Here is an 11,523-nt window from a genome sequence, read left to right on the forward strand (position 1 = left end):
GCCCTAGCTGCTAAATCTAACTTATTTCCAGATACTGGATAACCACGTAGCATCAGAAAATACTTCAGCTCGTCGCAACTCAACTCCAATAAATCGGCACAAGACATAACTTTTTCAAATGAAGAAAAGCTCATTTTCGTTTCTATTGATGCAACTCTAAACCACTTGTATTTATACGAAAGGAAAAGGAAACTATTCGAGGGGGTATGTATCATTCAAGAATGAATGAAACCGTCAACGCCCTTATCAAAAAATCTTTTTACCCCATCTCTCTCGTGTTTGAAACTCTTGCTTTTCTCTACGTATGAAAAACCTAGTTAACCTCCTTAAAAATGTTTTTTCTCTTTCACTATGTAGAAAGCTGTTCGGAAAGGGAAGCTTTCTTCCACACATTCTTTTGCATAGAATAGCGTATTTAGAGAACTTTGAGTCATGCAAGCACCGGGAGAACACGCCTCCAATGACGCATTTACTCGAGTCAGCTGATCAAAAAGGGGATGTCTTTGGCATTCTGTATTTCAGCCAATCTGATGCCTATTTCTAATAGAGGTATATTGACTGAGCGGCAAACTCAAGAGGATTCATTTAAACGTTTTTCGGACGTTCTGGGCCTACGTGGCCAAAAAATATTCCCGATCAAAGGGAACACCATGAATTTAGGATGTTTGTACCTCGTCGTCAATTATGGCAGTGGAAGACCAAAAAACAAAATAAATCGTTGTAAGTAAGTATTTATTACATACTTTAGTGATTAAATATTACTTTGCACTAGAATTTAGGCAAAAGTAGCTTTGTTTTGGTGTAAAATCGGAGGGTTGAAAATTGGTAAATTTTTGTTTTTGTTCAGGGGCTTGGGGCGAGTGAAATTTTCCCTCATTTCATAATGGCGCTAGTAATCGGTAAATCGTTTATTGATTTAAAAGAACAGCATTTTGATTTGTTCTCCAAAGATCCTGAAGAAGGCTTGATACATCTTCATCCGTTTTCTTGCAATGAGCAGGCCGCCGTGGATCAAATTTCTGCAAAGCTTCCAAACATCTTTCTTCTCGTACAATTTCATTTTCTTTAACTTTTTTTCTGCTTTTTTTTCTTACCACGATCTCTGTTATTCTTCTAGGTACAATTTCCTTCTTTGTTGACTGGTTCCATTTGCAAGGCATGGATGTGCATGCCAGGTCATTATATCCATGGTTTGTGGCATACTCTACCTTATAAAGTGTAGCGATTACATGATTGCAGCATGCACTGCTACCAGCCATGCAAGAGCACCAGCTAGTGATGATTGTATCATCTTTGGTGGCAATTCACAATTCTTTTGATTTTTCTGCCATTGAGGCTCTGACATCACAGTAGAGAAACTTAACATTTGTGCTAGGCTCATAAATTAAAATCTCCCCAACAAATCCACTGTCAAAATAGCTATAGGCCTTCTGATCTTTATATTTCCCTATATGGTCAGAATCGAAATCTCTGGTGCTAAGGATACATTGAAAGATATTTCCCAGATTTACTTTAGGCCATAGCATTATGTTGTCAATCCTTTTCTACATCTCCAGTTGCAGTTCCTAATCAATATCCAACACCAGCAACTTCAGTTTCTAATCTGCATCATCCTGATTTCTAATCAATGCTCTCCACATACCCAAGCACCCACATATATGACTCTTTTAAATGAAGACAATTGTTGATAAGAGAGCTTGTCTTTATGCAATATACGGCTTTGAACCAAAGTCGCGCCTGATTGGTCAATTGGGGCAGCCCTTGACGACGGGGTAGCAACCGATCAAGCAGGAGTGTTTACTTCCCGGATTACTCTTTGTAAAGTTTCTTCGTCCTGTGAAGGTTATTCATACCTACCCAACTTTGTTTTGTTTCATCGTTAGTGAAAACACTGCTTAGTTTCCGTGAAAGTACAATTTGTATTGCGAAAGCCGCAAATTTTGTTTCGTTGAGTGTTTAGGCCATAAATCGCAAGTCACTCCAAGATGCCAAAAAGTTGTGCAGTTTACCAATGCTCTGCTACAGCAGCGACTAACAAAGATCGTTCATTTCATCAGATTCCGAAAGATCCAAAACTAAGGGAGGCGTGGGTGAAAAAGATTCGCAGGGAAGATTTTGTGCCCAGTGCATCATCGTACGTATGTTCATTTCACTTCGGAGAAGAAGACTTTAGCAAGGGGAATCCAAACACCCCTCTTGAGTTTCAAAAAAAATCTTTGAAGAAAGGCGCCATACCTATGTGGAATTTGAGGGGAACTGAAGGTGACCAAAGGATATCTTCACGTACGTCTTTTACGTCACAACGCGCAAGATCATCAGAACAGGCATCTGAAGGCGAAGAACTTCCAAGCATGGAGCAAAATGCCGATGAAGTGGACCCTCCAACAACCACAGAGAAAGACCCTTTTCAAGAAGTTGAAGAGCTCGAAATGAAGCTCACAGATGCGAGAGCAGAGATTGAAAGATTAAAGCCGAGAATTTTCAATTTTTCTACTCTAACCAATGATGAAATCAGAAACTACACTGGTTTGGAATCATCAAAATTTTTGGCAGTTGTGGAAATGATCGAGTCTTTTCAGCCATTGACCTACTGGAGTGGAAAAACAGTGAATTCCCTCAGTTCATCAGACCAGCTACTTATTTTTCTGATGAAAATGAAGCTAGACCTCCCTTATTTTGATTTAGCCAAACGATTTTCTGTTAGCCAAACAACAATCCAAAACATTTTTCTTACCTACTTAAATGTCTTACATGAACTAATTTTCATTGGATGTTTGGACCAATTGCCTTCAATAGCCAAAAACCGATGTAGCATGCCTGAATCATTCAAGGACATACCGAATTGCAGGATCATAATTGACTGCACCGAGTTTCAAATTGAAACTCCAAGGAAAGATTTGGAGGCAGCTGCAACAGTTACAGTAACTACAAACATAGACTCACTGCAAAGTACCTCATTGGAGTTACTCATAATGGATCAATCACATTTGTCAGTGATGGCTACCCAGGAAGCACTAGTGACAAAGTTGTCACAGACCAATCACACATTATTTCTAACCTTAAGGTTTGTACTTACGATCCAGGAACTTATAGAAGGTTGTTTGATGAACTAGCTCAAGATAAGGGTGTAATTCAACATTTATAATATTGTAACTTCAAACTTGTTTGGCTGGACGATAGCTTACCTACAGTAGAATATTAGAGAATATTGGAGACCTCATTTTAGCCGACAAAGGATTTATGATCCATGACCTAATTCCAAAAGATGTGTTTTTAAATCTACCTCTGTTCTTGTCAGGCATATCCCAATTTACAAAGGAAGAAGCACTTTTTTGCAAGAAAATTGCAAGCTCACGGATCCAGGTGGAAAGAGCAATTGAAAGAATGAGAAACTATAAAATACTTAACTTAATTTCTTGTAAGTTCAGGCCTTTCTGTAATAAAATAGTCCAAGTATGTTCTGCTTTGGTTAATTTACAAAGTCCACTAAATAGTGGTATTTTAGATAAGTATGTTCATTTAATTGATAAAAAATAGTGGTGCAAGATCAGTCTTATCAAAATTTGTGTGCTATTTAATCAGAATATTAGTGTTATTTCTGTGGAAGTTACTAATAACAAATAAATCTTCATAGCAACATGAGGATAAGTTGTATCAAACTGTAAGAATTCATTATCCAAGCTTTCAAATTAGCTGTTGTCACAAGAATTAGTTGTGTTTGAATACTAGCAGTTTGCCCCTAATAAATTCAAACAGTAATTTGTGTAGGAAATATCTAGAGCATTTAAATTTGTTTAGAAAATGTGCAATTAGTGTTAAGTTAAAAGATTTGCATAAAAAACATGAGAATATTTCTAAGACTTGTTTTCAATGCATCTTGGCAAAAACTCTCTAATATAAAAGTCTGTTAGCTTGGGTATGTTTGTTTCTGCCCAGCCATTGTCCCTGCTGACATAAATTACTTTAAGTTCTTTGGTTGTCCAAATTACAAAATGTGCCCATGATACATTGGCAGCTACCATTTCTCCCTGTACTTGATGCCAGTAATTATGTGTCTCCTTTAATTCTCCTTTCTTTGTTATGAAGAAAGAAGCAGCAGTCTCTTGGCCTTTCAGTTCATCTTGCAGCATCTCATCAAAATTTCTGTTTCTGTGTCTCCAAGGGTATTTGACTTCCAGGACACCATGCTCTTCATTTGTTGCCCCAGCAACAGTTATAATCCCATCTGGAGAGCATCCAAGGAAACCACAAGGGAGCAAAATCAAACCAACACCCTTAACAGAGTTGCCTGTTTGTCTGATGTACTCTTCAATGGCCCTCTCTTCGTGCATTTGTCCCCATAATATTGAGTCTTTCCCTGCAAGGTTATACTCTCCCATCAATGATTTGAATAATGATGGGGGATAAGGTCTGGCTGTTAACTGGTGTCTGTTATATGCTGCAACTATGACACCAAAATTGCTGCCTGTTAGGCGAAACTGACTATGTTTGCCCCATAACAATGACTTTTGTTGTTCTTTTGTTTGCTCTGCAAGCCATTTAATTTGATCAGAGGTAACATGGCATCTCTCCATAAACTGTTGCTGATCTTTTTTGAAGACATCCAGAATGCTTTCAACAGTTCCGGGTTCTGAAACACAAGTGTCCAGTGTTGATGTTGCAGGGGGTTCTGGCCCAACAATCCACAGTAATGGGCAAGGGGTTGACTTTGCCAGACTCTCAAAAAGCATTTGTTTATCTCTGGCTTCAACTTTTCTGGAAGTGGCCCTATACTCAGGTTTGCTTTGGGGAAACAAGTCAGAAAGGGTCCTCACATTTTGTTTAGCAGCCTTTTTTGGTCGTGCAATCCATGAGTTTGGTAAATCTGTTTTAGATAACCCCTTCTTGTTGGCATATAAAGATACAGCTGCCATATGGCTGCAGATCCATTTTCCACGTGGGCAGCCACAATGAGCATCCTTGATTCCTCCGGAGCCATCTAAAGTTAATGAAACAGAGTAGCTCTTGTCTTTCATTGACGCTCCAACCACTGCATTGATGGTGAAGTCGGTGATTCTGAATTGGAGAACGAAGTCGGACTTAAACTTGAGCTCTTAACAGTATTTGTGTCCTCTTTAAAAAAGTCAAAAATACCTGCTATCGTGATGACTTCGGTTTCCATATTGTTTTCTACTCTTTCTTTAACGGGCCTAAGCACACACCTATTACACTATCGGCAGCTCGAGGTCAATAACTTGTGTGATATAAAAACGATCCAGGATATCGCAAGCGAGATTAGCAAACAATGTTTTACTTGCGTAGCGAAATATAACTTGAATTTACAAAGGAAATCGCAAAACGAATGTAATTTGTGCGCTTCGAGAAACTGTACCGCAGAATATCCAGAACGTAAACACTCTTGCTCGAACGGTTGCTACCCCGTCGTCATGGGCCGCCCCAACTGACCAATCAGGTGCGACTTTGGTTTAAAGCCGTATAACTAAAATGTGGCATGGCAGACCAATGCTTGTTTTGCCTTTTCAAAGGTTGGCCAGGAGTGCAAGAGTGTTCTTGTCTTGTAAAAATAGCTTTTGAAGCAACAGATGCTAAAGAATGGGGAGACTTGGAGGAACAGCCTAAAATTTTCTTCAATGTGGGTGCAAAGATTTTTGGGACTGTGAATAACACAACATAACAAATGTTTTTATTTCTACATATAGTTCATATTTAGCCAAGATTGCCTATTGTTGGAGAAAATTAACAAAGTATTTTGTCAAGCTCTCTCTTACTCTGCTTCTTTCTTCACTATTGTGTGTGTTTAATCTCTCAGCAGATGTATGGTGTTAACAGGCCTGGTTTTCATTTTCTTCCATGACTTGGTTTACTGTGCTTCTTTAACTTCACAGAAATTGTGGAAGATGAAACATGTATAAATCAGTGTTAGTGCATGCTCCAATACAATATCAATAAGTCTGTTGAATATTCTCCATCTTGCTTGCTTTCAAAGCACACTCGATTTGGTTTCTAACTGGCCTTAGCATTTCATTAAATAAAACTTGGTTTTTGTCGCTGCATCTTTCAAACTCTTTCATTGTAATGGATAAACAGGGTCACTAATCAGTAATGGAGGAAACACAACATCACCTTCAATTAATGTGCGCTCTATATTAGGCAATTTTTCTCAACAAATAGCTTATTTATGGCACTGTTTGCAAAAACTCTGGCATCATGTACACTTCAAGGCTGTGAACAATCAAAGTCCATAAACAGCCCATTTTCATCACATACAGCTTGTATATTTAATGAGTAGTTCATTTTGAAGCAAAAACAGTCATGTGGATTTTCAGTTGGCTGTTTCATTGGAATATGGGTTAAACAGCAAACTGAAAACCCACATTATTATAAGCTCTTTGACAGTAGTTTGACAAACCCGTTAAATAATTACGGACAGTGTACAGGGTGAAACAATAAATGTTACTCATTATTCTGAGTGATCATTGGTCATTGTTACAACGTCATGGTTAATTTACTTTCAGCAGTAACTGTATCATGCCTGAATCATTTTGGATTTGGTGAAATGTGTGGCCTAACTTCTGACAACAGGTCTGAAAGGAATTTCCTTGACATTATAAAGTTAATATGCCATTCTCTGTCCCTTAAATTCCATTACAAACATTTAACCACCACGCACTTGTGTAACCATGCTTTTTCTATTGTTGCTTTTTGTCCTCAAAAATGTATTTCTCATGGCTCTGTATCGGCAGAGGGCATGATTTCTATCTTCTACGGCAGCTGTTAACTTTTCCTTAATTTCTTGCTGTTGCAAGAATATCTGTATAGCTAGAAACAACTGGCTTTGTAGCACTATGCAGCCAGTTGTTGTTGGGGCCAAGACCCTCCTTGATATCTTTGTAAAACCCCACAAAGCTATTATTATTACCTTCATTAGTGTAATAGGTACCGATGTACATGGTATCATATAGCGTTATAATTTGAATTTTGATTAACACCGCAATGTTTCATATAATACCCTGGTTTTAGTCCAGTTTCCTTAAATGAGTGTACACTTCGAATAATGGCTGACCAATTTAAAACTCCAAAGCGCACACGTTACAAAAACCTTTGTTCTGAGAAGAGGTATGCAGTGAAACGGAAGAGGTTGCTTCTCCATTCTTGAACTTTAGTAAGGTACAGCAATTTGGGGGGTACCACCCTCGTTTGTTTTAACCTCTCTGTTTAGATTGAAGTTGAAACGTAATGCAGCCAAAGCATGCCTAGAAAAAAAGGTCTTTGCTTATTCAAAGGTTTCTATGCACTTTTTTATTTATCATGACTTATTAAGAAGTGCATCAGTAAAAAGTTAATGCAGAGCTTACTCCTTCAAGTGGCCATGGATACTTTTAAGAAAAGTAAGCAAAAGTTAAAAAATGATCTTCTTTCAAGTACCTGGAAGGTTTTTGTGTGACGTCACAATCACGCAACCCCCATCTTTGGGGACAACTTGGAGTGAGAGTGTGTGCGAGCGTGTTGTCTCAGCTGAATCAGGTGAACCATGGTTAATTTTTGTGCTGTCTATCGAGAAAAAGATAAGATTTTTCTTAGAACACCTAAAGTTCCAGTAAATCATGACGATTTAACAAGAAATTTGTCAACAGAACAAAGGCATTTGTGGATCACCAGGATAAACAGAAAGGAGACCAAATTTTCAGGTTCACACCACGGTGTTTGTTTGGATCACTTTATCTCAGGTATTTGTTTCGAATATTTTATTTATCATTTTCTTAAATATTATTTTTTAATGTAATTTTGACAATATAAGAATGCCAATTCATAGTCTTATTGTTGCCAGTATTAGGCCAACATTAAAAAGCGGTTTGCAAAGCCAGATCATACTTTCATATTCGTACATTAGCCAGGCACACCAGCATGGGTTTTGAATTGTGGAGGCTTAAGAAGAATGGGGAGCCCCCAGCGCTGACATGCTTGTTGATTTAATGCAATTAAATAGCATCCTATCCAGCAATTTAAAGGTCTCTGAAAGAATGATGCTTTAAAAATTGTTGGTAAATTGTCTTACTCACAACCACTATGTACAGGTCAGATGTATCATTTCTTTACTTGAGATATAAAATTTAAAACCCCACAGTCATTTGTTTATCTTCATGTCCTATTAAAGCCATCTGCATTGTATGAAAAAGATAATCCTGATTGGGCACCTAACAAGAACCTTGGCCTTGAAAAGTTCAAAGCGCCTAGCCCTGAGAAATATTTACAACAACAGTTACCAAAAAAGCGCAAGATTGATGAAACCCTGCAAAATCAGGAAAGTGAAGCAAATGATTCTCAAGACAGTGATTCTGTTATTGTGATTCATCAGAGACTATGATTCATGCAGAAAAAGCTCATACAGGAACACAAATTGAGGTCTCTTCTGCTGATTATGAAGCCCTTAGAAAAGACTGCCGAGCTACAAGTAGAGATTCTCATCCTCCAGGAATCAAAAGTTCTGGCTTTTGAAACAGACCAATTCTTTGATTCCTCAGAGAAAGTTCAGTATTATAAAAGACTGCCAAATATTGAAGTGCTGAGTGTTCTGCATGATTTTTGCCTGCAAATTGTATCTAGGAATAACAACAGTTCTTTAACAACATTTCAAGAACTAACCCTGGCTCTGTGTAGACTCTGTCTGAACATAAATGTCAAAGACATTGCATATAGATTAGGAATGTCAGTACCATCAGTCTCAAATATATTCCATAAACGGCTTGATATTTTGTTTAACCAGCTAGGCAACGTGATTCAATGGCCAGAAAGAGAGCAACTACTGGAGACCACACCTTTGTCATTTAGGAATATATTTGGAACTAAAGTAGTAATCATTATTGATTGTTTGTGTTTTTATAAATCGGCCAAACAATTTAAAGGCAAGAGCTCAATCATGGTCCAACTACAAGCATCACAGAACTGCAAAGTTTTAAATTGGAATTTGCCCACAGGGCTGTATTTCATTCATTTCAAAGGCTTGGGGAGGTCAATGCTAGTGACAAATATATTACAGAAAACTGTGTCTTATAGAAAAACCTGTTACCTGGTGATTATGTGTTGGCTTATAGAAGAAGGTAAGGGGAGGGTGATACCAGCGCAGTTGACACTGCATAGCAGGATGACACGCAGGAGAATGACACGCAGGAGGATGACACAGTGAGGAGTTGAGTTCTACGCATGCGTGATAGATCCTATGGTGATACCAAGCCCAGATTTAGCATCACAAAAGCTGAATACCAAGATATATATATACGAAGTTTCAAGTCAATAGACCGTTTTCACATTCATATTTGAAAACGAGACAGGGAATTGAAAACGAAGCTAACGCTGTAAGAAAAGTTGTCCAAGCTGTGAACAGTGGAGGTCTGACATATTGTCGTTCTTAGTTCATCATTTCTGAGTTTTATTGTTATCTTTATAGCTGAAAATATAAGGCAAATTCTAATGATCAAACGAAGAAGAAATCATCGTTAGGAAGACAATGGATGTTATAATTTTCAATATAACAAGGAGGGTACGGGGACGGGCCTACATTTTTTTCATTCCCTCAAAAGAATCCAAGGAAAAATCACTGGTGCAATTTGATTAAGAGACGCCATGGCTCTGATGGTTTCATGGTTACTAGAAGCACTGTTTTATGCGAAGAACACTTTACTGCTTCTGATATAAAGCAAAATCCACTTCGCTGGAAGTTAGTGGCCTATGCTGTTCCTTCACTGAAGCTGTTCGTTGATCCAAAGACAATAACTACACAGACGACACGAAAAGCACCCAAGGATCACACTGCATCTGTTTATTCTCAACTTTTCTCTTCAACTGCTTCTGATATCTGTTCTTTTCCTGATTTTAATGAAGAAGAAGATAATGCCTTGCCTGATACTGTTGAAAAAGAGTCATCTCTATTTTCAACATGTCCAACTCAGACCGAACTTAATTTTGTCAAGACGCCAGTTTACTTGAATGATGCTTCCTTTTCCAATCTTATGACAGATCAATGTTTTGCACCTCCTTAATCTTCAACTGACGTGAGAGAATATGTCACTCTCAAACAGAAAATTGATGAACTGTCCCTTTAAGTTTCAGAATTGAATGCTGAACTTTCCATTGCAAAAAAGTCACTTTTCTCCATTGATAAGTTGAAATATAATGATGGAGCTGTCAAATTTTACACTGGGTTTCCAAATTTCTCTTCTCTTGAATCTGTTTTTGATTATTTAGCACCAAAGTTGGATAATATTTCTTATTGGCGGTGATCTAAGTCACATGATGTATCTAAAGACAAGCCGGGCAGGCCAGATGAACATAAGAAATCTGGTCCCAAATAGAGTTAATCTTACTTTGAAGAATTTGTCTGGGTTTTAATTCGTCTGAAAGTTGGTTTATTTGTAGATGATCTTGCAGATAGATTTGGAAGCTCAAGTGGACATGTTTCAAAGATTTTTACTACTTGGATCAACTTCTTGTTTTATGAATTGCTTCTCTCTTTCCCTTCCTGTCTCAAGAACAAATCCAAAAGTTAATGTCAGAAGAATTTAAACTGTACCCATCCACACGAATAATCATTGATTGCACAGAAATTTCTACAGAAGTCCCTTCATCTATGAAAGCTCAGTTACAAACTTGGTCAGAGTATAAACATCACAACACCTGGAAAGCTCCTACTGGGGCAATCACATTTGTATCAAAACTGTGGTCAGGCCATGTATCTGATAAAGAAATAACAATTAAGTCTGGTCTCATCTCTCTCCTTGAACCTGGTGACAACGTAATGGCAGATCGCAGTTTTGATATTGCTGCGATCCTACCAGTTGGTGTCATTCTCAACATTCCTCCGTTTAAAGGGAGTCGTGCCCAACTAACACCAAAAGAAACTGAAGAAACTGCCAACATAGCTGCAGTCCGTATTCATGTCGAAAGAGCCATTGGAAGGATTAAGAATTACTTTATTCTTGATGGCTGTATTCCTTTATCCTTAAGTCCTTTAGCTAATCAAATTTATAAATGTTTGTTATATGTTAACAAATTTCCTGCCATTTTTAGTCAAAAGAAAGGAATACAGGAACAAAGCAATACAACGACGAGAATCCAATTTTTAGTTAAGCCTGCCACATTTAGTAAATAAATTAATTCATCTTATTCAGTCCCACTATACAAATAAAAAGTCTTAAATAAAGCATAACCTATAGACAAACCCTTCTTTTTATGTTAATTTCTCAAAATCTGTATTACATTGTAAGTGAAAATATGGTTAATAAATATAGCACTGCTGCTTGCACAAAAACTTTTCATATTTAATTTACATTTAATAATGTAAATAATAGTTCTTTAATTGTAAAACTGTTGCTCTTTCATATTTTTATTACACAAAAGACTGTAAAAATAATTCTTTAATGGTAACACTGTTGCTTACACAATAACTCTTCCATATTTTTTTTACACAAAAGATTGTAAAAAATAATTCTTTAATGGTAACACTGTTGCTTACACGATAACTTTTCC

At 37.4% G+C, this 11,523-nt stretch overlaps 1 protein-coding gene across 1 annotated transcript; it reads left to right on the forward strand.

Moving 5' to 3' along the window:
* Positions 1-910: 910 nt before the first annotated feature.
* Positions 911-11,509, forward strand: LOC135693132 (uncharacterized). The gene is made up of 2 exons (XM_089114248.1): positions 911-3,096; positions 10,599-11,509. Exons 1-2 carry the CDS (start codon positions 1,986-1,988, stop codon positions 11,144-11,146), a joined length of 1,659 nt encoding a protein of 552 aa, XP_088970374.1. The 5' UTR covers positions 911-1,985; the 3' UTR covers positions 11,147-11,509.
* Positions 11,510-11,523: the final 14 nt, after the last annotated feature.

The sequence above is a fragment of the Rhopilema esculentum genome, chromosome 20 (genome assembly GCF_057945365.1).
Source record: "Rhopilema esculentum isolate cy_ngs chromosome 20, ASM5794536v1, whole genome shotgun sequence".
In the NCBI taxonomy this organism is placed as follows: domain Eukaryota; kingdom Metazoa; phylum Cnidaria; class Scyphozoa; order Rhizostomeae; family Rhizostomatidae; genus Rhopilema; species Rhopilema esculentum.

Coding starts and splice junctions, on each gene's coding strand:
- LOC135693132 (XM_089114248.1), top strand. CDS start 1,986: ATGCCAAAAAGTTGTGCAGTTTACCAATGCTCTGCTACAGCAGCGACT. Junction 3,097..10,598: donor GATCCAGGAACTTATAGAAG/GTTGTTTGATGA, acceptor TTGATTGCACAG/AAATTTCTACAGAAGTCCCT.